General features: G+C 46.5%; 1 protein-coding gene across 6 annotated transcripts in view; it reads left to right on the top strand.

Annotated features, from left to right (window-relative positions):
* ZXDC (ZXD family zinc finger C) overlaps window positions 1-24138 on the top strand; it is a 38218-nt gene that overhangs the window by 7276 nt on the left and 6804 nt on the right. For 2 of the 6 annotated variants that reach the window (XM_032269220.1, XM_032269223.1), the window contains exons 5-8: window positions 2279-2449; window positions 6027-6715; window positions 7805-7864; window positions 8507-8591. In XM_032269220.1, coding sequence (XP_032125111.1) covers window positions 2279-2449; window positions 6027-6715; window positions 7805-7864; window positions 8507-8591 — 1005 coding nt within the window. Of the gene's footprint in view, window positions 1-2278; window positions 2450-6026; window positions 6981-7804; window positions 9343-24138 lie in introns of those variants that run through there. The other 4 variants (XR_004265617.1, XM_032269221.1, XM_032269222.1 and 1 more) reach the window with 4 other exon arrangements.

The raw sequence follows: 24138 nt of genomic DNA, 5'->3' as shown, positions 1-24138 counted from the left end.
AAGGGGAAAGGTGGGAGTTGGCTGAGGAGGATGGGGCATTTGTTTCTGTAGAGCTCTGTTTCTTCCGGCAATTCTAGGCGTTGTGCTAGGAGAGAAAGGGGGCATTTCTCACGTGGTGTGTGAGGAGTACGTGGAGATGGAGCCGGAGCTGGTGGGAGGAGCCTAGAACCTTTTAGCTGGACTGAGAGTTTATCATTCTTGGGGTTGGGCAATAGTTGGGGCTGATGACACCATTTTTTCCCACTTTTGTGCATGTTTGAACTGTTCTACAACAAAAAATAAAAGGCAAACTTACCTTTTTTATAGTAACAGGAGTAGGAGAGGACAGGGCCACAGACGGGAGTGTGTCTGAGGGCAGGTGCTGGGTGGCACCGTGGCAGTCTTGGGGGTGTGTGTGCTGAGGCCTGTGTCTCGTGTGTTGCTAAGCCTCGTGCTCACCTGGCTGTCCACCTGAGCGCCTGGCTGTTCTCTGAATGCAGCTTTGCAGACAGATCTGTCAGCGATGGCCCCTTCTGCCTGTCCCAGGATGCAGCTTAGATTTGTAAAGAATAAACACAGATCTCAATATATGGGCAGAATTTGGAAAAGCCAGCAGTTAGTACATGTGGAGAAATGATGGCACTCCTGGTTCTCACAGGAAATACTGCAAACTAAAATGAAATATATTTCTTTTTACCTTTGGAATTAGCAAATACTTTAAAAAGTGGAAATGCAGTGCTGGTAAGAGCGTGCAAGGATCCTGTTGTAGTGTGGCCCTGCCATCGGGAAGGCTGTAAACAGAAGATGTGCTCGGAGCCTCTGCTCTGTGACCTGTTTCTAGAGATCAGGAGACCCAGCTGGGAAAGGGCGTTCCAGGGTACCCTGTGTGCTGTGGTGAGCAGGGCATGTGTAGGAAACGGTGTACTTGCAGGGCAAGCCTGGGCCGTCGGACCATCTGCTGTGCTTCCCAGACGGTCTTAAATGAGCCTGACCTGGAAATGAGTTTGTAGCTGTATTAGAAAATGAAAAATATAGTTCAAGACCACATTCAGAGGCAGCCAAGGCTATTACTCATCTGGCCGTATCCTATCTTCATAGCCTCTTTCCTTGAAATATCTCTCCTTTACACTCTGTGCTCCAACAGTACCACCTCCCCATCCTGAGAAAGTGCTTCAGGTGTGTCGTTGCTCGCTTCATTTGCTTAGGCACATACAGATGGGCAGGTATGGCTTTATTGGGCCCTCAGCCCCTGTGAGGTAGGTGTCATTCCCATTTCACAGAACAGAAAAAGGAGACCTGCAAAAGGATAAATAACTTGTCTGAGGCCACACTGCGGAAAGAGGCTGAACTGGAGCTCAGGCTGGGGCGCCTGTGCTGTTGCCCTTCATGCCCCCATGCCTTGGCTGGGTAGCTCCTGTGACGGGAGTGCCCTCTGCTCTGCTGTGGGGTGGCTCAGTCACCTCAAATGCTGCATACTCTGGAGACCGCTTTTCTACCTTCTCAGGAGGTTTGCAGTGTCCTCTGCTGCTCGCAGGCTTCGTTGTTGGCCCTGACTTCATTCTGCCCTTTATCGCAGGAATTGGGTGTTATACTTGCCCCTATCGGGTCACAGGCCTTTGGCCGCTAAGAGCTCCATGTCTCCTCCCTATGCCCGTGCGGAGCAGAGTTCCAGCTTAGTGGAAAACCAGTGCATGGAGGGAGGTGACTGTAGCTTTGTATGTATCTTGTTTTTCCCCTGATGCCTGTGTGCATTTCAGAGACATAAGTGGATTGGGCGTGTAAGCAAGGAGATTCCAGCTCTGGGCTCTAGGACACTCGCTCAGTCTCCGTGGGCATCAGTGTCTCAGTGAGAAAGTGAAAGGACTGGCTTTGGTGATCTGTTGAGATAGTTTCCAGATCTAAATGTCATCCTTTTTTATGGTAATAGCTTAATCGAGATGATTAGACTAATTTTTTTTGCAACCGAATGCTTAAGCAGTTAATACTTAATTTGACTTAATCTTCTCGACATCCCCATGTAGTGGGTGAAGAAATAGGCACAGAGGTTGCTTAGATATAGCTGAGGTAGGACTTAAAATCTCCCTGTGGGTTTAACTGTTATCTCTTACTCTTTGAAAACTGTTTGCATGTGACTTGAATTGCTCATGATGCTACTCCTAGAGGTGCTTGGTCTCTGTCCTTGCTGATGGCCAGGGTGCGAAGTGCAGGTCTGGTGGTTCGGATCTGTTGAGGAAGTGTCATTTGTTCCTGGTTCCTTGGTGATCCTCAGTTTTCACGCTCACTACTCTTTTTGTTCCAGGGTGTTGTGCGAGGTTCTCCGCTCGTAGCAGTCTGTACATTCACTCTAAGAAACACGTGCAAGACGTGGGTGCTCCGAAAAGCCGTTGCCCAGTCTCTACCTGCAACAGACTCTTCACCTCCAAGCACAGCATGAAGGCGCACATGGTCCGACAGCACAGCCGGCGCCAAGGTCTGCACTTGTCATGGCCCCTGTGGGGAGCTGCTTGCCAGCGGGAAACGGGAATAGTGCCAGTGCCATTCGTTCTTTCTTCACCTCTTGGAAGGCGTCGGGCAGTGGGGTTGTGGGCATGGCTGCCAAGCCACGTGGCCTCTTTTGTACTCTCTCTGCCACTTTCTTGCCTTTGACCCTCTAATCTCTCCCATGTCTTCTGTGTTTTGAGACGATCCCCTTCTCTCACTCAGACTGGAGTGCAGTGGCATCATTATGGCTCACTGCAGCCTCAGTTGCCTGCTTAAGTGATCCTCCCACCTCAGTCTCCGGAGTAGCTGAGCCCACAGGCATGCACCACCACAGCCAGCTAATTTTTGCATTTTTTAAAAATAGAGACAGAGTTTCACTATGTTGCCCAGGCTGGTTTTGAACTGCTGGGCTCAAACCATCTGCCCACCTCAGCCTCCTGAAGTGCTGGGATCACAGGCATTAGCCACTGTGCTCGGCCTCTCCCATGTCTTTGAAGTGCTCTCCTGGAAGAATGTTTCACTTTGTTGACTTTCCCTAGCATATGTCCCCTAAGTCTGTGTCTCCCAGTAGGACTTTTGTCTGTAATTCTGACCCTGTCCCTCCTGCATTTCTGTCTGCCTCAGCTCTTCTCTCTCCAACTAACAAAGGCCAGAGCAGAGTTGTGTTTCAGGAATGGGCTGGGAGGAGCAAGGGCTGGAGAGGACAGAGTTAGAGGGGAAAGTGATGGTGGCCTGGCAACCTGTGAGGTGAATGCTGAACGTGTGACTGCCTGGTCATTGGGCATCTTTGTGGCATGGGACTTGGAAACCTACCCCACTAGGCCTTCTCCACAGTCCAGGATGTAGAAATGCCTGGCATTTGTGGTGGCAGCCCCTCCAGGGAGCATGTCCATGTGCCCTGCTCTCTGGGGCATTGTGTGGTGGTCACTAGGCCTAGCTGATGGCATCCTAGCTAGCTGTAGAGTTACTTCTGCTGCTCAGTCCGTAGAGGCTGTGTGTGTCACCAACTGGGTCCTCCTCACATCACCCGTGTAACCGGCAGCACCACAGCAGAGCACTGGCCTGTGGTGCCTCTGTGTCCCAGCTGCTGCCCTGGCAGGGGACAGGCCTCAGTGCCTCACACAGAGGGGTTGGGCTCAGGGCAGGTTTGTGACCTTTGTTTTCTTGTGATCCTTTTTAGAAGTGGTCATGAAGCCCCTCCTTGGGATCTAGAATGCTGATCTTTCACAGTTTACAGCAGCTGCCATTCTGCTTTGTATTGAAAGAAATTGCCCTCTGGCTTCAGCAGTGTCTTGAGGACAGGGAATGTGTGTGCTACCTGATTCATGTTGGCAGGTGTCACCTTTGCTCACAGAGGCCCTTTGACCGGGCCCCCCCCCTCTCTCAGCGCTCTGTGAGACAACGTTACTCAGGCCTCTCCCCTGTTTGGCTGTTCCCTCTTGTGGCACACCTCCCTTTTCCTGATCTGGCCAGTTCAGAAGTCAGCAGAGACCCAAGGTTATACCAGATGTGCTTCCTTAAACTCTGGTAGGATGTGAGACCCTCTTCTGTAGCAGCCTGTGTATCCCAGGCTTGAATTTCTCCTGCAGTAATGACTTATGTATGTGTCATTCCCCTGCCAGCTATCAGTGGTAGAAGACCACGTGTCACCATTTGGCCTAGTGAAAAACAGGCCCTCGAGAACGCCCAGTTAACTGTGGGATTACGTCACGCCCTTGATGGGTTGTTTCAGTCCCCATAACGGTGGTCCTGGGAGTGGGGTCCTCATTGCTTTGTCTCTGATTAAACCAAGATAGAAAGGACTTGCCAGGGTCATACCTGCAGGAAGGGCTGGGGCTGGGCTTTGAACTGTGGTGATCATGACTGTTTTGTTAGATGCTCTGCTAACTATTGTTTATTTAGTGATTGTGTTAATATCTGGCCCTTGTACATGTCTGGTCTCTAGTAGTAAATGTTTATAGAATTAGTAAAGTGTAAAATAGGAAATTTATTAATAAATGGATATCATTTGCACTGAGATTATTCATGTTCTCTTCACAGGGAGCTGAGTCCTTAAGAGAGTCAAGGGAATTTTTAGAAAGTTTTGAAAAATTGACATGGTTTTCCATTTTAAATTTCGCCAAAGGATCACTACCGTTTTCTTTCAAAATGCTTCATTGGTACAAAGGGATATTTATTGAAGAAGTGATACTATATTGATGCTTTTTTTTAAGCTTTACAGTAATATGACAACTAAAAAGATACATCCTGAATTTGATTTTCTTTTTGTCTAGAATAGATTTTTTTTGTAGATTTGCATTATAAAATATAATAGACACTCTGACCAACACAGCCTGCAGGTATGAGTTTGGGGTCAGTAACAGCTAGTGTGGGAGAAATAGGACCAGAGAACTGAGAGCAACTTTTCCTCTGGGCCAGGTGCTGCCACAGTCAGGAAGCTGCCAGGACAGTCCTTAGGAAAGGATGACACCAAGTCTTTATTTGGCTCTTTTGCCCAAATTCATTATGCTCTCATTTTACTGTTGGCTTGATGCTTGAAGCATCCTGTGATTTGGTGTAATTGTCATGTACTTGTATACAAACCTTAAACTTGCCTGTGCGTTGAAATTGTTTGGAAGCCATTATTCTCCCAAAGGTATGCTGATTATTTAAATTACTTAGTTGAATAACAATCAAATATTTAAAGTGCATTATGACCAAAAGTTAAGACTCCAGATGAAGAAGGGCCTGTTAGAATCATTACATGCTGCATCAGGGCTGGGCATTGTGATGGGGGCTGAAAGGACAGAGGTGGGCAGATGGGCTTGCCACCCTCAGGAGGCATGCAGTCCTGATGGGGAAATATCCCTTTGTACCAATGAAGCCCTGGGAGGGAAAACTCATGAGGAAAAGCGCTGTCTAGGGGGCCCCCAGCTTGCCTGGAGGTCCTGATGTCCGAGTTCTATGCATCGCCTAGACTGGAACTTCGGGCCTGTCCAGGCTTTTCCAGGCAGCCAAAATTGTCTTTGTTCACCCCTATATAGCTGGAGTTGGTTTTGCAGTGGCAACTGGTTGTGGAGCAGAGAGTTTAGCAAACGTGAGCTGACAAGCTAATTCCAAAAATATTCTCAGAGCACAGGCCAGCTAGTAACTGGCAGCTGAGGATGATGTGCTGTGGAAAGGTTTGGTCCTCTCAGGCAGCTCCCATGGCACCGGGAGGGGAGAGGGCACAGGCGTTGATGCCAGTAAGACGTGGATGCAAATCTTACCTTGCTTCTTGCTGTTAGCAGTTGGCCTGACCTTAGGAAATGTTATTTAATCTCTCTCCAGTTGTTTCCCCTGGAAAAAGCCCTGTCAGCCTGAGGATCCGAGACACGTACGTAAAGTGTCTGACGTCAGCCAGCGTCCCTTCCTATCCCTTCCTGGGGTGTGTGTCAGTTGCCCTGAGTGACAACCAAGCTTCAGGGTGTGGGAACAGGACAGTCAATGCTTCCTTGGGACATCATTTGGTAACATCATGGACATAAATAAAAGTACTCAGTCTTCGAGGTCATAAAGTAACCAGAGTGTATTCCTTCTTTTTTCAGATCTCTTACCTCAGCTAGAAGCTCCAAGTTCTCTTACTCCCAGCAATGAACTCGGCAGCCCAGGTCAAAGCGAGCTCACTAACATGGATCTTGCTGCGCTCTTCTCTGACACACCTGCCAATGCTAGCGGTTCTGCAGGTGGGTCAGACGAGGCTCTGAACTCCGGAATCCTGACTATTGACGTCACTTCTGTGAGCTCCTCTCTGGGAGGGAACCTCCCTGCTAATAATAATAGCTCCCTAGGGCCGATGGAACCCCTGGTCCTGGTGGCCCACAGCGATATTCCCCCAAGCCTGGATAGCCCTCTGGTTCTTGGGACAGCAGCCTCGGTTCTGCAGCAGGGCAGCTTCAGTGTGGATGATGTGCAGACTGTGAGTACAGGAGCGTTAGGCTGTCTGGTGGCTCTGCCCATGAAGAACTTGAGTGAAGACCCACTGGCTTTGACGTCCAGTAGTAACTTAGCAGCACACATCACCACACCGACCTCTTCAAGTACCCCCCGAGAAAATGCCAGTGTCCCGGAACTGCTGGCTCCCATCAAGGTGGAGCCAGACTCGCCTCCTCACCCCAAGACAGTTGGGCAGCAGGAAGGAAGCCATGGGCCACCCCGGCCCACGTTGTCCAGCCCAGCAGAGCAGCATGGTGCCCAGGACACAGAGCTCAGTGCAGGCACCAGCAACCTCTATTTGGTATGAAGCACTCTGTTCAGTTACCACCATACAGGTCACTTCTCTCATACTCAGTCTCGAGGATATTCTGGATTAATCCTTTCTATGCAGACATTTCTGGTTTACAAAAGGATGCAGCCCTGGACTACAAGTCTGGAACTGACAAGTTCTTATGACCTTGACAAATCACTTTAACCCATCTGAGCCTTAAATTCTCATTTATTTCCTGCATCAGGGGGTTTGGCTAAATGCTTTCTGAGGTCCTTTGGAGTCCTCTGGCTCCATGGTAATGTGCTCCTTTCCTTGAAGATTGGGGGTTTTGTAATGTTGAGATGCTTTGCCTCTGTGCTTCTCAGCTCATGACCAGTCCTAGAAGAGGAGTCGAGACATAAGCCACCTTCAGAGGTTCAGTGGAAACTTTAAAACCATACCAAACTCTTTTAAAATGAGAATTAACAAGAAAAGAGAAAAAAGGGAGGGGTTTATGAGCCTTAGTTCTTGAAGGATTATAGGAGTACTTCTCCAATTTTGAGGCTGGACAGTTAATATACTTTATATCAATTATACATTTAATATAATTTAATTTAATTTAAAGATTCTTGAGATAGTCTGACTTTCCTGTTTCAGATGGGAATGGTCAAATAGGGCTTTTTTGTGGCACAGGCTAAATTTGATGGTGACATTTATATTGTTCAGAATGTTACATCTTAAATTTTGCCACAACTTTTAAAAAATGTTAAATCTTTTAAAGTAGGTTGAGTTTGGAGGCACATAGTAGCTGAGGTTGCATGGAGCCTGCTTTCATTTCTTTCAGTCGGAGAGAAGGACGATCTCTGTCTCTGCATTTCTGGTGTCTTGCTTGTTGGTGGCAGAGCCATGCTTGCCAGAGTTTGCTTAGGCAGCCATAGCAGTTGCTAAGTGGACAGGTGACTGGGCAGCGATGGGAGGTGGCCTCAGGTCAGACACAATTGGGTAGTCAGTCCCTGGGGTGCGAGGACTGTGCCTTGGTGCCTTGGGAAACAGAAGCTCTCTGATGCAGCTGTAGCTGTGGGTGGAGGTGGAGAGGCCGGCAAGACCTTGGTCCTAACCCCGTGTTCATTTTCTTGCTAGCTGTGTGACGGGCTACCTCGCATCTCTGAGTACAAATGGTGTGTGGTGAATGGGTCCCAGGTATGCTACGAGCTTTGAGGGCTGCCCTTTTTCTCTTCATAGTGATAAGTGTTAAACTGTCTTTCTTAGGAAATGTTCACAGACTTAAAACAGCTGAAGTCCTCTGAGTACTGTCTGCCTCCCTCAGGAAAGTTCCTGAAATCAGTACCATCATTACTGTTTTTGTGTAAGACCTTTAGAGTAGCCCATGCCGCCAGAGCAACCTCTGCAGTGGGTCTCTAAGGTGGGACCTGCCCTGGGCCTGCCATGCACACCTGTGGCACAGTGTGAAAAGTGTCACGGAGTGCCGTGGTAAGGCGATCACAGGTCACCCAGGCAAGGCTCGGTGCTTGTTTCAGAAACAGAGAAGTATGTAATTGATTTTATAAGTTTCTGTGTAAAACATTTTACTGTGTTTTAGGCTTTGGAGGAATAAACTTTGCTTCTCTGAATAAGAAAGTCACATACATTGTTCCAGCTCCAAGTTTGCTCAGCTCTCACCATAAGTGGACATAGCGTTTGGCTCTTTGTGTGCCTTGCTGGCAACTCTGGTTATGGGAGCTTGGATATGTCCCAGAAGCAGACTATGGCACTTTTCTAGCTCCCTTGCTACCCTTCCTTTGTGTCTAGATAAGTGACTGATACGCTTTTCTTTGGTCTCAGGAAAGTGGGGGCTCAGCAAGAACTGATTACCGAGCCATTCAACTAGCCAAGGAAAAAAAGCAGAGAGGAGCGGGGAGCAATGCAGGTGAGGCCGTGTGTGCTGCAGCCCGGACGAGTGAGGGCCTGAGGGTTCTCTGTCACTGTTACGGGCAGAAGAAACACACAGCAGGTGTTTCTGTACCCTTGGTTTTACTTTTCTGTTCAGAATACCCTTTTATCAACTCCTTAGTTTTATTTGAACTTACGGAAAATATTAGTAACAAAACTCCCAGCATTAGTATGAACATATTTTATTTGCCTAAACAAGCTTTATGAAAGTTAAGGTTTCAAACACAAGTGTCAGTTATCTGGAAAGCTACTAAGGTAAATAAGCAAAGCAGGCCAGGTATCAGGAAAGCAGAGATTGTGCCTGGTGCTGAATGGCCTTGGGGCCTGAACTTGGCATGGTGGAGACCTGGGGACCGCCACTGTCCCCGGGTACATGTACGTGGAGCCGAACTGTGTGTCCTGTGGCACTGTCAGAGTTATGTTGAAATCTTACTTGAAAATGTTAGCAACTTATTTGAATTTTTGAAGACCAAACAAGAGCTGGCAATCTATGGCTTCATGAATCTGTCCTTCCTGAAAATGGAATAGTGTGATGTAGTGCTTAGTGGAAACTGGTAAATCTTTTTCTAAAAAGTAACAGTGGATTTTTAAAATGTATTTTTTGTGTGTATTTCATTTGTCCTCTGTATTTATCTAAAAGGGTTGGTGATATGATTTTATATCTTGCTCTCTATTCCTAATAGTATCATGACTTCTTATTTAAAATAAATAACAATTGCTGATTTTCTATCAGTTTTCTTAAAGCCAGTGTTTCCCTATAATGTTGTATGCGTCAGTGTGGATTGTGACTTAGGAAGGGATGCCTCCACAGTTCATGAAGTACCTGAATGGAACTTGCAGAGATAATAGAAGGTAGTGTGGTAAAATCTGTGGGAAGAGTTCACCATATACCAAGTAAAGTTCATGAAGGAAACCAGATACCTTTATTGAACCTGGTAGATAATCTTGAACTTAAAGGAAAAAGAGACAAACATTCAGGTACATAACACATGACCTATTTATTGCATTGCTTTGGAATACTATCTATAAAGGAGGTTTGATGTTTTCATTACTGTTTTTGTAAATATTTCAGCATTATCTTTAAAAAGTAAGGACATTGGCTGCGTGCCATGGCTCATGCCTGTAATCCTAGCACAGGGAGGCCGATGAGGGTGGATCACCTGAGGTCAGGAGTTGGACACCAGCCTGGTCAACATGGCAAAACCCTGTTTCCACTAAAAACACACAAAAAAATTAGCCGGGCGTGGTGGCGCATGCCTGTAATCCTAGCTACTATAGAGGCTGAGGCAGGAGAATCGCTTGAACCTGGGAGGCGGAGGTTGCAGTGAACCAAGATTGCCACTGCACTCCAGCCTGGGTGATAGAGCGAAACTCCCATCTCAAAAAAATAAAAAGACATTAAAAACAGTATGTGCTAACACATACTGTTACCACTTGTTTAAAAATTAACAGTATTTTCTTAATGTCAGTATCTAGCAAATGTTCAAATTTTCAGTTGTCCCAGATGCCTCAAATGTTTTGTGTAACTGTCTCTTGGAATTAGAATCCATGTGGGGTTCATATGTCACTACTTGTTGATACATCATCTCTTGAGTCTGTATGACAGCTGTAGTCTTCTCTACTATCTCTTGCCTGATTTTTGTTGAAGAAACTGATTGTCCTTTCAAGTATGCCAGTCTGGACTTTAGTGGTCACATCACTGTTACAACAGGTTCCTCCTTTTTTTTTAATTTCCTGTAAATTAGTAGTTATATCTAGCGGTTAGATCTGGTTGGTTGGTTGGTAAAACTCTGCTGCAGGTTGGGGTGGACTCTTGCAGGAGGCCCCCACCCTCTGGTAGGCCGTTTTCTGTACTGCTGGCAACCATTGTGCCCAGAGACTGGATCCACCTCTTATTCCTTAGGGGTTAATCTAAACGGTGGTACTCTAAATCTTTCCTTCCTTTCTTTCTTATAGCTGGGGCACATCTATAAAGAGCAGCTTCTCATTTCTTACCCTGAGGTGCAGTTCACAATGTTCAAATCTGTGTCAGTTTCTTCCAGTGATGGTAAGAGTATTTTAATGCACTCATTGATTTAAATACTCCATAGACTTCTAAGGGAAATGGAAACCTGGTATCTCCTAGGTCTCCGTGTGTGAATGCAGCAGGAGAATGTCCTCATGAGGGAGTGAGGCTGCTGCCACTGCCACCCACATCCTTGAAAAGCCCCTCCGGATGCCTCAGCCAGTGGAAGAAGCCCACCGTCTATTTTCCAAAACATGCAGGGCACCTGTGTCTTCCTGCACCCATGTGTCTGCTGTGGTTTTAGACATCCATGTGTGGTGCTTCTTTGTGTGCGCTGTCATGGCCTTTTATCCTCCCGCCGGAACCCCTTTGCTTGCCTCCCCTCGAAGCAGCATCCTGTATACTCATGCTGCATTTATCACAGCTGAGAGCCCCCTGTGGCTGCAGTCCTGGGAGCTAAATGGCAGACTTGATGTAGATGTGACCAGGTTCCCTTAGTGCTCTTCTCTGTTCCAAGCCCCATGTGCATTTAATTGTCACCCCTCCCCATCTGCTCTGGTTTGGGTGAGGGCCTTGGCCCTCCCTTGCCTGTGATGATGATTTCAAAGAGGTTGGGCCCCTCGCTCTGGACTGTCCTCCCTGTGGGCCTGCCTAATGCCTTCTGGAGATGAGACTGGGGCTGGGGTTGCTGGAGATGGGGATGAGGTGCCCACCTTCTCTGGGCTATGCTGTCTATACGGTGGGTGTGTTAACCTGGATCACTAGTTGGGGTGGTAGCTGCTAGGTTTCTTCACCATCAACTTCTTGTTTTTCCCTTTGTAATTAATAACTGTTTGTCTTACAGTAGATGCTTTGAGACTATATGCAGAGCTTGGGGGTCCCTAAGACCACCTTCACTTCTGATACCAGCTGCAAGCTTGGGGTTCCTCAAGACCACCCTTAGGTAATTCTCTAGAAGGACTCACGGAGCTCACTGATAGCTGTTGTCCTCACTGCTAAGGATTATTTGCAGTGGAAGGACACAGATTAAAGCCAGCCACGAGAAAAGAGGCCCAGGCAGAGCCCATGAGAGTTCCCAGCGTGACACTTCAAGTGTCCTACCGTGGAGGTGTGAACAGTGCAGCTTCTCCCAGCATGTGACAGCACACACACCACTGACCCCCAGGGAAGCCCACCTGAGACTCGCTATCTGGAGTTTTATTGGGTCTCAGCTGTGTAGACTGGCTGGCCTTAGTCTCTAGCCCTCCAGTGACTAAGCTGGCACTGTGTGCCTGAGGCCTCCACCACAGGGTTAGCACAGACTGTGGAAGTGGCCCAGGGCACCCAGTTAGACAGAGCAGGATATCCCAAGGGCCTAGAGATCTCTCAGGAGCCAGGGGCAGAGGCCAGGCCTCTTTGGACAGGGTTAATCCTTTGCCTTGCACTGCAAGTACCCCGTTTCTCTTTAAGCTTTCCTCTCATGTAATACTCAGCAGGGGCTTTTGCCTGTGAGGTTCTAATGGTGATTTTCCATTTCCCTTATTTTTGCACACTTACTAATTAGAATTTTGTAAGGAACAGCTGTCTCTTCTCTCCCATTTACTTATTCATTCAGTTATGCAGTATGGATTGAATGATATTGATTCTTTAGGGTATAGTTAATATTGGATTATGATCAATATTATCACAATTTATTTCGTTGCTCCAGTTGTTCTAGTTGCAGCCAATCCTTCGGTTGGATTCCTATGCCCCATCAACATTCCCCATCCCGGCTTTTTGTTTTGAGCACTTCCTTCCTTCCAGGCTCTTGTATTATCCCTGCCCTGGAACCAACTCCTCCTCCAAAGAGCCCTGGTTTCTTTTGTTGGAGGATTTAGAATTCAACATATAGACACTAGGTGGGCTTATTGCTACTAGGGCGTTGTTACACTAGCGTCTCAGTGGTCAGTGCTATTTTCATGAATGTTAACCCACGCTGTGTTTTGAATTCAGGATATTTCAAATTTTAGTTAATACGGTACATGTATTATGTATTAATACCACTAATCACTACATTGGTTCTTTTCCGCAAATATATCTAAGTGGGATCAAATAAGACTATAAATAGCTTCACATCAGTTCAGGTCAGTTATGTTGCTAAACTATTTTTGGCATTAAGTCTAGGGAAAAAAATTGGGTTTGGGGCTTTTTGGGTTTCAAGATTTGTGATTGAGAGACTGTGGACCTATGATAAATCCAAGAACAGAGCAGTTGCAGTGTAACAGGACTATTAATGGAATTGGGTCATTTAAAGACAGTCAAGACTCTGCTGTTGTGAATGTGGTTAGGAGCCAGTGCACTCGTTAGTTCTTGGGAAACATGCAGTCTGAGCAATAGCATCTGAAATCCAAGACTGTCCCATTGTGTTGCTGTTGAGTGTAGAAAATGTAGTGTGCCAGTCCCTTTATCTTGAGTATTGAGGTTCTCCCCTTAGCATAGAACTATAATTTTTCTCTCCGTGTAAAAATGAGACTAATGGCAAAGTTAAGTTTAAGCATAAACAGCTTCAGAACTATAAATGGGTGTGTATACCTTTCTGCTGTCTAAGGGCAGAGAAGGGAAAGAAAGTGTGGTGCTTATCAGAGGAGACAGCAGCAAGAACATGGTGCCAGAAAACCAAGGGTATTCTGTGTCACAGTGAAATGTAATGAGGGCAACTGTCCTGCCAAAAGACAAGATTGAATACATTGAAGCACACTCTTCTGCTGTGTTGTCTAGGAGAGGTGCATCCTGAATGGAAATATTTGGGAAGGTTAAAATTAAGATAGCATAAAATAAACGGAAATCGCAAAGCAAGGGTTAACGTTAACATGAAAAATGTAGAATTCAGGGAAAAAGCATGGGACAAAGAAGATTTTTCCTTTTTGGCTGCTGTACATGTGTAGCCTGCAGCAGAACTGAGAGACCCACAAACATATATATGAATATTGATTTGAAAACTTACAGTATTAATATAATGTAAAAACTGATAGAAATCTAAGATAATTGAATGTGTAGAAACTAGCATTTTGAAAATGATTAGTTCATTATTCGTTGATCGAGCAGAATAAAAAGGCATATGAAAGATGTTTATAATGGAATTAGTAGTGTTGATTTAATAAATCCTACTCCATGTCCATTAAATATTTGTTGAAATTAAATGGAACAAATTAGGGCATTAGGAAACCTATTCAAAAATTTTCTCTCTCTCTCTCTCTCTCTCTCTCTCTCTCTCTCTCTCCATATAGATATTCCTGATAAACATATATATAGTTAGTACTGTGTTTTCTGATACAGTACTGCCAATATATTATGATATGCCTTATGTTATATATATTAAATTAGTAAAAATTAATTGGAAAAAAAAAGAAAACCTCCCAGTTGGGTGAAAGAAGAAGTAAAAGCAAGGTCACCTGCAGTGGCCCATTCCTGTAATCCCAGCACTTTGGGATGCTGAGGCGGGCAGATCACCTGAGGTCAGGGGTTCAAGACCAGCCTGATCAACATGGTGAAACCCCATCTCTACTAAAAATATAAAATTAGCCAGGTGTGGTAACATGTTTGTAATCCCAGCTGCTCAGGAGGCTGAGGCAGGAGAATTGCTTGAACCTGGGACACGGAGATTGCAGTGAGCCAAGATCACACCATTGCATTCCAGCCTGGGCAACAAGAGCAAAAATCCATCTCAAAAATAAATAAATAAAAGAAATAAAAGCTAATTACAAATACAGGAAAATGGATAGGCCATGTGTTTTTATGTTGGAACTCTTGAGCCAGCAACTTCTCTGCAAATCAGCTTTCTCCTTTGTGAAATGCTATTAGAAGCACGCTTCACTTGGAATGCTTGTGTGGATTAAATGAGGAGTACACGTGAGGTTCATAGAAGCATTTAACACATAAGCCGACCGTTATGTATTACTGTATATGGAACACGGGATGTGGCCAAAACTAGATGCAACTTTGTACCTCAGATGTCTCCCTGTCAGTACAGAGTTGAATCCAGATTTTGATGCTTAAATGTGACAGCTTATTCAGATTTAGAAAAACTTTTGGTGTGGACCAAACAAAACATATCCTTAAGTGGATACAGCCCCTAGGCCATCATTTTCCATTTCTGTCTGAGCAATTTAAAAAATAAACCAAAGCATTAAGTAAATCCAACAAATTCTTTGCAGTACATAGGGATAAGCAGATATCATGTAAACTATATGATAATAAGTTAGAATACTTACAACAAAATGCAGAGTTTTCTAGGAAAACAATCATTCAGACATAAGAATATGAATATTTCATCAACAGTTCTCACTCTTCATGGAATTTGTGCAGTAAATGCTGCTCCAAAGATCTGTGGAAAACAGAAGCTTCCCATGAAAAGCCTGACAAGGATTCATCTCTCAGAAAGAGAACTGTAATTCCAGCACTATGGGAGGCTGAGGTAGGCGGATCGCTTGAGGCCAGGAGTTCAAGACCAGCCTCAACAACGTAGTAAGACTCCATCTCTAAAAAAAAAAATTAGCCAAGCATGGTGGTGTACACCTGTGGTTCTAGCTGCTAGGGAGACTGAGGCGGGAAAATCACTTGAGCCCAGGAGATTGAGGTTGTGAGCTAGGATCTGTCACTACTGCACTCCAGCCTGAGTGACAGTAAGACCTTATCTCAAAAAAAAAAAAAAAATGCAGATTGGTGACTCTTAGGAAGATAGATGGAAATGTTCTAAATAAAACACACTTAGGATCTGGCAATATATAATTTAATGTACTATTCTGACTTAATCAGATAGCTTGAGAATGACTTAATGTTAGGAAGTCTGTTAATTGCGTTATCTCAGTAATAGGTCAGTGAAGGACTTTATTATTTTCTCAACAAATCCTGTATTTCATTTACAAAATTGATACTCATTACTGTACTGGTGGGAATAGGAATGTAATAAAGATTTTGTGTCCAAACCAGCAGCCAATATCATGCTTAATGGTGAGTCATCAGAGGCATTCTGTCCTCTCACTTAGGAGTTAGACAGGAATGGCGTGTATTACCCTTGTTACCCTTGGTGTTGGATGTTGTTTGAAGGTTCTTGCTATTGAAATAAGCCAAGAAAAAGTAGTAGGATGGAACTGCATGGAGGAGACAAATAATAATGATTTGACTCTTTATTGGAAAACTCAAAAGAACTCAAAAGAATCGTCAGAAAAATTAGTAAAACAGAAGATAGTTAAGTGTCTGTTACAAAATGAATACTATCCAGAGCTTCCTGCATAGCCACGGTAGCCAGCTAGGAAATGCAGTGGGGGAAGAGATCTCATACACACAGCAACAAAAATCCTAACATAGCTAGTAGGAGATGTCACCAGTGGACAGGAGTTGAAGGGATGACGAGATTGACTGCTCTCAGATGGGGTAACCCCTTGCCGTGGATGAGTCAGGCACAGAGTAGTGCTTGCGGTCTGGTGGCAGGGGTGGGCGAAAGCACCTCATAATCAGGAAACCAAGTGATAAATGTCATGAAGACAGACAAGCAGGAGAGGACTCTGTGGTCCTTTGTAGTTTTAAACAGTGGGGATAGGGAGGGTCTCTGAGGAGGTGACACTCAACAGGGCAAGAAAGCCATGGGGATGTGTCTGGGGAAACAGTTCACTGAGCCAAGGGAGCCAACAGTCCTGGCCATAGCCCATCAGAGGCAGAGCCAGGAGGTAGTTACTTGAGGAGACCTCACAGAGGGAGCATTTTAGCAGAAGGGCCAGAGCTCACTGAGGGCCCCTGGGTCCTTGTCAGACTCCAGCTTTCCCTCAGTCAGATGGGGAACCAGAGGATGTGATTAGGAAAATGGCATGATAATTTGAAGAGGGCCATTTCCACTGCCGTTTTGAAAATAAACTTACTGGGTGTCATGGGAGGTTGCAGGGAGAGCAGTTGGAAGCCCTTGTGGTCACCTAGCAGGAATGAGAGTGGTGAGGACAGTGGGGAGTAGTGCTTGGCTCCTGCTTGGTGGCAGAGCCTACAGGCTTGGCTGACAGACGTGGGATGAAGGAAAGAGAAGCCTCTCTCACTCTTCCCATAGCACTGAAGTGCGATTTCATGCAGAAGTCCAAATAGGTTTCAGGACCATTGTGTAAGAAGCTATGGACAAGATTGTCCAAGGAAACGGAAAATGGCATAGAGGATTTGCACTGTAGCTAAGACTTCATGCAAGGCCCTGGCAGCTGGAAGCATGTGCTGGTGCTGGGGCTGTGTGGCAGAGCCAGGAGCCCAGGATCCAGTGCACCAGGCACTGACCTGGGACCCGATTGTCTTTGTGTATGGAAAAGGTGGCACTTCAGTTATTGACAGGTGAATGCTGGCCTTTTGGGGAAAAAAATGTATTAGAATTCTATACAGAATAAAGAATGAAGATGAGAGGTTGAAGGCTTTCGTAAGGCAGGAAGAGCTGTGGGGCAGCCTACACTTGTTCTGTTTGTCATATATCCTTCATATGCAGTAACTCTGTTCACGCCTCCCACAAACTCTGTAAGGTGACTTGTCATCAACCCTTCTTGCACACGTGCTACTGAGGCCCCAAGGTTAAATCATTTCCCAGAGTATGTCAGCAGAGGCACAGCCACAAAGAAATGTCCACACAGAGAGCTTTCCAGATTACCAGCAACAGCGTGAGATCGTGATGCAGGAGGTGATGAGGAAGATGACAACGGGTGAGACACAGCCAATGCTCACGAGGACACTGGTAGATCTGACTGAGGGCCACCTGGGTAACAGTAGCCCAGTGCTGGCCTTGGTGCACACAGCGCGTCCTTGTGCTTTCTCAGGAGAGCTTCACTGGGGATACACCATGATGTTTCTGGAGGGTCATTTGGTAATGTTTTCAGAGGCCAAAAAATGTGCATAATATTCAATCTTGCAATTACGTTTTTGGAATTTATCTTAAGGAAATCCCCAGGGATCTATGTGAAGCTGTACACACTGCCACTGCTCAGTGCAGGACTGTTTAAGTATTATAACAATGTAACTCAAATGTCCAGTGGAACTGCATACTCTGGGTATGTTTTCAGTAAGTTCGTATTTGTAAGAAAAAGTGGATGTGTTGCGAGACAAATTTGTGTGTATATTTACCCAGAAACAAGCAGTAGCCCACATACGCATGCATGAAGTGGTGTTTTCCTGATTGTTAAGATTGTGGGTGTTTTGTTATGATCGTTTCTACTTTTGGTATTGGAAAATACTTTAATTAAAACATGAACATGGAGCCGCCATCGAAATGGTAAGCAATAGAGCCCTGCTCCTCCTGGGATGGCCTGGTGGGCCTGAGGGACTCACAGGGAGATGAGGAGTGGCCTTGAGTCCTTTTCCTTTCCAGGGGACAGTCAGGACCAGAGCTGGAGGAAGGAGGCAGGTTAAGTGTGTGCCCACCTCCCTGTGCCTGGAGCACTGGTTTGGCCACCCCAGGACCTCCTGAGCTGGGTGCAGCTCCGTCTTGGCAATCTCAGGCTAGGGAGTGCACCCCTGTGGGCAGAGGGGGAGGTGGCTGGTCTGGCACTGTGGCTCAGGGATGCACACAGCTGAAGTCTTCCAATGGATGATCAGGTTGGATGGAGCCTTGAAATTAAGTCAGTGATCTAATTTTTATAATAGTTTTTTTTTTTTTTTTTTCACTTTAAAACAAAAATCTTTGCGCACCTAGTCCAAGCTTTCCCCCCTTTCTTCCTGTTGCTGCCATGATGAAAGCAGAAGGGACCACCAGGCAGGGAGAGCAGCAGGAAGGGAGGTGTGGGCAGGGGCCCTGGGTCAGGAGGGGCGGGCAGCCTGGAAGTGCACCCTCATTTACTCCTCATTCTGGAAGAGATTTCTAGTCACATGTATGTGGCTCTCATGTCACATGTATCAGGTGAGGCAGGTTTGGATTTAGATGAGGGCATCTTTGAGGATACAGGCGTTTTGTCATACTCTGTCATACCCTTTTTCTTGTTTCTTACACTGTTTTCCTGCATGGAGCACACAATCCCCTGTGGGCCCCATGAACACCCCTGGGGCAGATGTGGCATGTAACAGGGAGGGTGCATGGGTCTCTCGGTTGGGCGGGGGGAAGCAGATTGCAGACTCACCAAAGTGGGAGCTGTCTGCTCTTGTGTTTTCTTTAGGGGCAGGAGGATTTTGTGCAGCAGTGCATCATGGCTCCCTCCATACCACTGACCCTTACGTGTCCAAGGTCAGAGCCCTGGCAGGTCAAGGGTGAGCAAGGTGCAGTTGCCTGTGAGCAGCTGTGGAGAGGCCTTTCTTGTTGTACCCTTTCTGTGAGGGTTTCAGACCCCTTGCAGGCTCTGGGCATTGCTCCCTTTATTTCATTCTGTGAATAAAGCTTTGGTTTTGATGAGTGTTTCAGGGAGAGGTAGAAAGGTGCTTGGTGGCAGTGAACTTCCTGTTGCAGTACTGGTTGTGACCCCACCGCTGTGGAATGGGCTGCATGCTGGGTTTCCTGCACCTGCGTGAGTGAGCGCCATGGCCCTTCACAGAGCGTCCCGCTGTCACTTTGGTTTCTGCTAACTTTTATGCCTTTCTTGTTTCTTACACTGCTTTCCTGCATGGAGCACACAATCCCAGCTCCTTTTCTGTCTGCGTGGCAGACAGCTGGCCTCCACAGGTCCAGCTTATTCTGTGTCCACTTTCAGTCATCCCTACGTCACTGCCAGGTGACAGAGGATGAAGGTCGGCCTTGGCAGCCCGATGGAAAGTCCCTTGACTCCTGGCCCCTCAGTGGCAGGTCTCCAGTCTTTGGGAGGAGGAAACTTGTATTTAACAGAGAAGCGGAATTGACTTTGCCACGCACAGCCAGAGCGATGATTTTTAGAGCCAGCCTGCTGAGAGATGGCACCCCGTGCTGAGTCAGCACCAATCGTAGGGTCAGGACCACAGGTGAGGTGTGGCTCCACCTGCAGCAGCCTGGGGCAGATCGCCTGGCCTCTGGCTTTAGCATCCCCTTCTGTAAATTGAGGAAAGTGATGGGACCTGGCTTTGTAGGTTGGTTGTGCGGACCTGCAGGGGTTCCTGCAAAATAGCCCGGTGCTGACTAATTCAGAGATCACTGGGCCTGGCGGCACACACCCGTATTTCCAGGTGAAGCCGAGGCGGGAGGATCACTTGAGCCCAGGAATTCAAGTCTAGCCTGTGCAACATAGTGACACCTTATCTCTTAATAAAAAAGGTAAAAGCTTTGGTAATAAGTTTAAACATACATTTTGTTCATTACATCTCCTTCTGTACATTCAACATTTTGTTGGAACAAAGTAAGGGAAACAGTGGCAGGGCTTTGTGTGTATATGGTTTCAGAGCTGCTGACCTCTAGGATGGGGTCCCACCTACATTTACTCTTCTGAGGCCTCTGGAGCTGGCCTTCGCTGTCCTGTGCCTCGCCCAATGCTATGTGCGGGCGACCTGCCCTGTGTACATGCTGCCCCATCCTCCCCCCACCAGGCATTTCCTGCTCCTCCTGCCATGTGGATGCTGGTCGTTGCTGTCTGACTCGCATCCTTGGAGACAGTGTCACAGGCTCCTCAGTGCTTCCAGCCAGGTTTGGTGGTGGGAGCATTATGGAGAGACTAGAGGGTGTAGTATGGCAGGAGGCAGGGCCTCACTTGCTCTGCTTCTGTGGGAATTTCATGATAATGGCTGTCTCCCCCCATGGTTGTGGCCCCAGTTCTTGTTGGGTAGTCCCTGCTGTAGTTCTGCTGTTGTGCACTGTCCCTGTTCTGGACTCCAGTGACTCTACCCCTTCCCTAGTCCCTCCAGCCCTAGGGGTGGCAGCCCCCAACGTGCTGTTCTCTGGTGCTTGCTTCTTAGTGCACAATCATGCCATGCCCTGGTGCATGCCCAGGATGCCTGTGTGGAATGCCCAGAGTGTCCCGGCAGGGTCCCCGCTGTGGTCAGCTCCTCAAAGGCGGTACCTGTGTCACACCCTCTTCAGTGTCTTATCAGTGGCCTCTCGCGGCTCCCAGGGTACCCTGTACTTTCTCACCCCTTGTTACTCATCGGTTATGGGTTTGTCTGTGTGTGCTGCAAAACACACAGCTATACAAAGTGCACCAGCCAGAAGCTGTGAGCCCCACGTGCAGGGCCACCATTGTGGCAGTGCACCCACCGTGCGGTGAAGGGACAGTACACACTTGTTGAATGATGATGAAATTTGCGCAGAACTCAAATAAAAGCTACTAAGTTCAATGTACAAAGCTAACATACCCTGGTTCTAAAACTTGATGAAGGTGTGATAACTAATGAAGGCGTACTGTGTGCCCCGCGCGGTTCTAAGCCCAGCACATCTACATCTATTACCCTGTTAGTCCTTGCAACAACCCTGTGAGGTGTAGGTGCTCGTGTTCCCATCTTTCTGGATGAGGAAGCTGAGGCAGAGAGAGTTTAGCTAGGGCTGCATAGCTGGCGGGGGCAGGGTCAGGATGGAACCCAAGGCCAGCTGCCCTCAGAGCTGTTGCTGAGCCTTTGGGCCACATGGTATGCAGGAACACTGTGTCTCACCTCCAGCAGGTGAAGCGGGCATGGGAATCCCAAGTGAAATACCAACACATGGACAGCAGGTGAGTGTGGTGTGGGGCAAGGCAGCCTGTCAGCCTGATTTGCCACAGTAGACGTGTAGGGTCCACAGAGGCCAAACAGGGCAGTTGATGGCATTCATCACCTGCTACTGATTTGAAAACATCACAAACCTGAATCAACTAGGAACCCAGATTTCCCTAATACTAGAGAGCAGCCAGTTGTCAGCAGCATTTTCAGTGGAGAAATGCTAGCTGCATTCCCCGCAAAGCTGGGGAAATAACCAAACCAACAGGGCAGTCGTATTTGACACTTTTATGGAAGTGTCTGTTTTTAGAGAAACAGATAATCAAATAGGAGAGAATGATGATTACTTATTGATGAAGTCATTGTCAGGCTTAGAAAACCCAGGGGAATCAACTCAAGTAGTTAGAAATAAAAAGGATCAATAGATAGCTAATTGCACAGTAAATATTTGTATATTTGTATATATAAAATTGTAGCTCTTCTTTTCAAATAAGAACAATCGTGAACAACTGGCCTCATTCAGAATGACAGTAGAAGTAATAAAACATGTCAGGATCACTCATGACAAGTGTGCTCTGGTTTAGGGTCTACCAGCTGGAGATACCCAATTCTCAAATACCTGTCCACTTGAAGTTGATCTGGGAAGGTAGCTTGGCGAGAATACCCATGAAGCCTGTGAGAGAGGAAAAATGAAAGTCTGATACTTACAGGGCCTTCCAGATGCCCTGGAGGAAAGTGGGCCCCTGCAGAACAAAGAACCTGTAGCGTGAGCAGCACATCCCTAAGCAGAGGGTGAGCACTCAGCACAGGCAGGGCCCACCATATGGTTTACGCTGGAAAAGATAAATGTGTTTTCCTCATGCTTTCTCTCCTGTAAGCTCCACCACCCAGGTCAAACTACTTAACCGTGTTTCAGTGGTAAACATTTCCCTACACAAATGACTCATTTTTGAAAAAGGATAAAACATATTTTCATCTGGCTTTTGTTCTTAGTAATATTTTTGCTTGTGGATAAATATATTAACATATTACATCTTTCTAATAGCTGTGCTGGATTAACCATGTCAGGGACTGAGTGAATTAAGCCTCAGTGCTCTCTGATCTCCCACCCTTGGGAGAATTGGGAAAATAGTAACTTACCTCCTGTTCAAGTTAGGATCTCAGTGGAGGAAGCTTGCATGACCCCCTGTGTTTATCAAGGAAGAGGTCTGAGCCTTGTCTGTGCAGATCCTTCCCCAGGGCACTTGGCTGGCTCTGAACTCCGTTCTGTGGCAGGCACTGCGGTGCTGCTGGTGTGGGGATGGCATGCTGTTTGAATCAGACCCAGTGCTGTTTGCCTCACCTAATTCTTGTCATGGCACGGCGAAGTGGAAGCAGTGTGGCCATCTCTGTTCACCACAGATATGTGGGAGCTGAGTTGCATGGCTGGATCATCCAGCTCCCAAGCCTGGGCACTTGACCGCTTTGCTGTTTACCTTCATACCCAGATAGGACTCTCTCCCAGGGTCTCCTTCCTTGCTTCCCAGGAGGTTGGTTGGTGTTGGGTTTATACTGCTCTCCGCTCCCCACTCCTGCAGGAACTCCAGCACAAGCAAGCATTTTGGATAACAATGGAAAATATTGAAGCAAAATTTTGGTTAGTGTTGTTACCTTGTTCTCTAAGGGTTTGTGGTTGTCCCTAGTGAGAAAAGAATTTGATTTTTCTTGTGACTGCTTTATTAATTAAATTGGTCCTGTTGCAGTTGATGCCATGGCACCCTTTACTAGTGAGGACCCGGGGCTGCATGGCCATCATGAAGACGTGATGTGGACACCATTTGTTTGCTCTGGCATGTCTTTAAGCATCGCTAGATAAACATACTTGCTTAGTTAACCCAGGAAGTTTCTGATTACCTTCAGCCATCTTAAATGTTCATGGCATAATACTAGGCTTCAGGGTGTACCGTTGGGGGTCTTAGGACAGAACACCCTGCCCAGGCCTGAGGGACAGCTCAGCGACTGGGACTCGGCCCCTCCTGCCCTGGCTGTCCTTTTCTCTCACAGCTGTTGGCCTGTACCTCTGCATCCTTTCCAGGCTCATCTTCCAGGTGCAGTCCTCTTCTGAGAAGGGGTGTCCAAGCTTATCTGTGGCAGGTTCTCCCCCATTCCCCTGACAGATGTCCTGCTTGTCAAAACACAGGGAGGCTATAGCTATCCACCAAACTTCTACCATGGTGTGTTTTATTGGAGTGCATGCAGAAACAGGATATCCTTCCAGAGCACCAAACCTGGGGGCAGGTCCAAATACTGGTTTCAGGGAAGCATCCTGTAGAGTAATACCAACATCAAAACTTTCATGAGGTGGGCTCACCAGCCTCCCCTTCCTGTGCAAAAATGTATCTAGGGGTGGATGCTGAGATGTTCTGCTTGAGGTGCATCGCAGAGGGGCCATGGGGCATGGATGGGCATCTCTTGTTGAGAGTCCTCACCTTTGCCAGCCCTCTACTGTTGTCAAAGAATGCATTACTTTTAAGGAAAGAGCCTTATGTTTGTATAAGCATGAGCAGTTCTTTTCAGCTATTGACTTTTTATCCCCAGATGACTTGTTAGCTGGGAAGAAAAATACCTTCTGATGCAAAAACAGTACAAATTAGTGGTGGTGGCTCTTCTCAGCGTAGCTAATGTTTGCAGGACTACTTGTGACACTGAATTAAATGTGTGGATTTGAAGAGAGAAATTGCTGATTTTTTTCATGTTGTATGCTAATACAGAAGTTGAAACCAATTTAGCTTGTCAAGAGATAGCCTAGTTATAGTCTATCTTGTTTTATGTTGTAAAAGTAATGCCATTAAAATATATTAATAAAGATAGAATCATTTTCATTACTAACTGGTTTAAATATAAAGGGAAAGTAATCATGGTGTCTAGCAACGTTAGTGGAATTATTTCCAATTTTGCGCATGATTCTGAATTTTCCCATGATTCCAAT

Source organism: Sapajus apella, unplaced genomic scaffold (assembly GCF_009761245.1).
Source record: "Sapajus apella isolate SASKATOON/1434 unplaced genomic scaffold, GSC_monkey_1.0 scaffold190, whole genome shotgun sequence".
In the NCBI taxonomy this organism is placed as follows: Eukaryota; Metazoa; Chordata; class Mammalia; order Primates; family Cebidae; genus Sapajus; species Sapajus apella.
The sequence above is the reverse complement of the archived record's forward strand: the minus strand, read 5'-3'. Positions and strand labels throughout refer to the sequence as shown.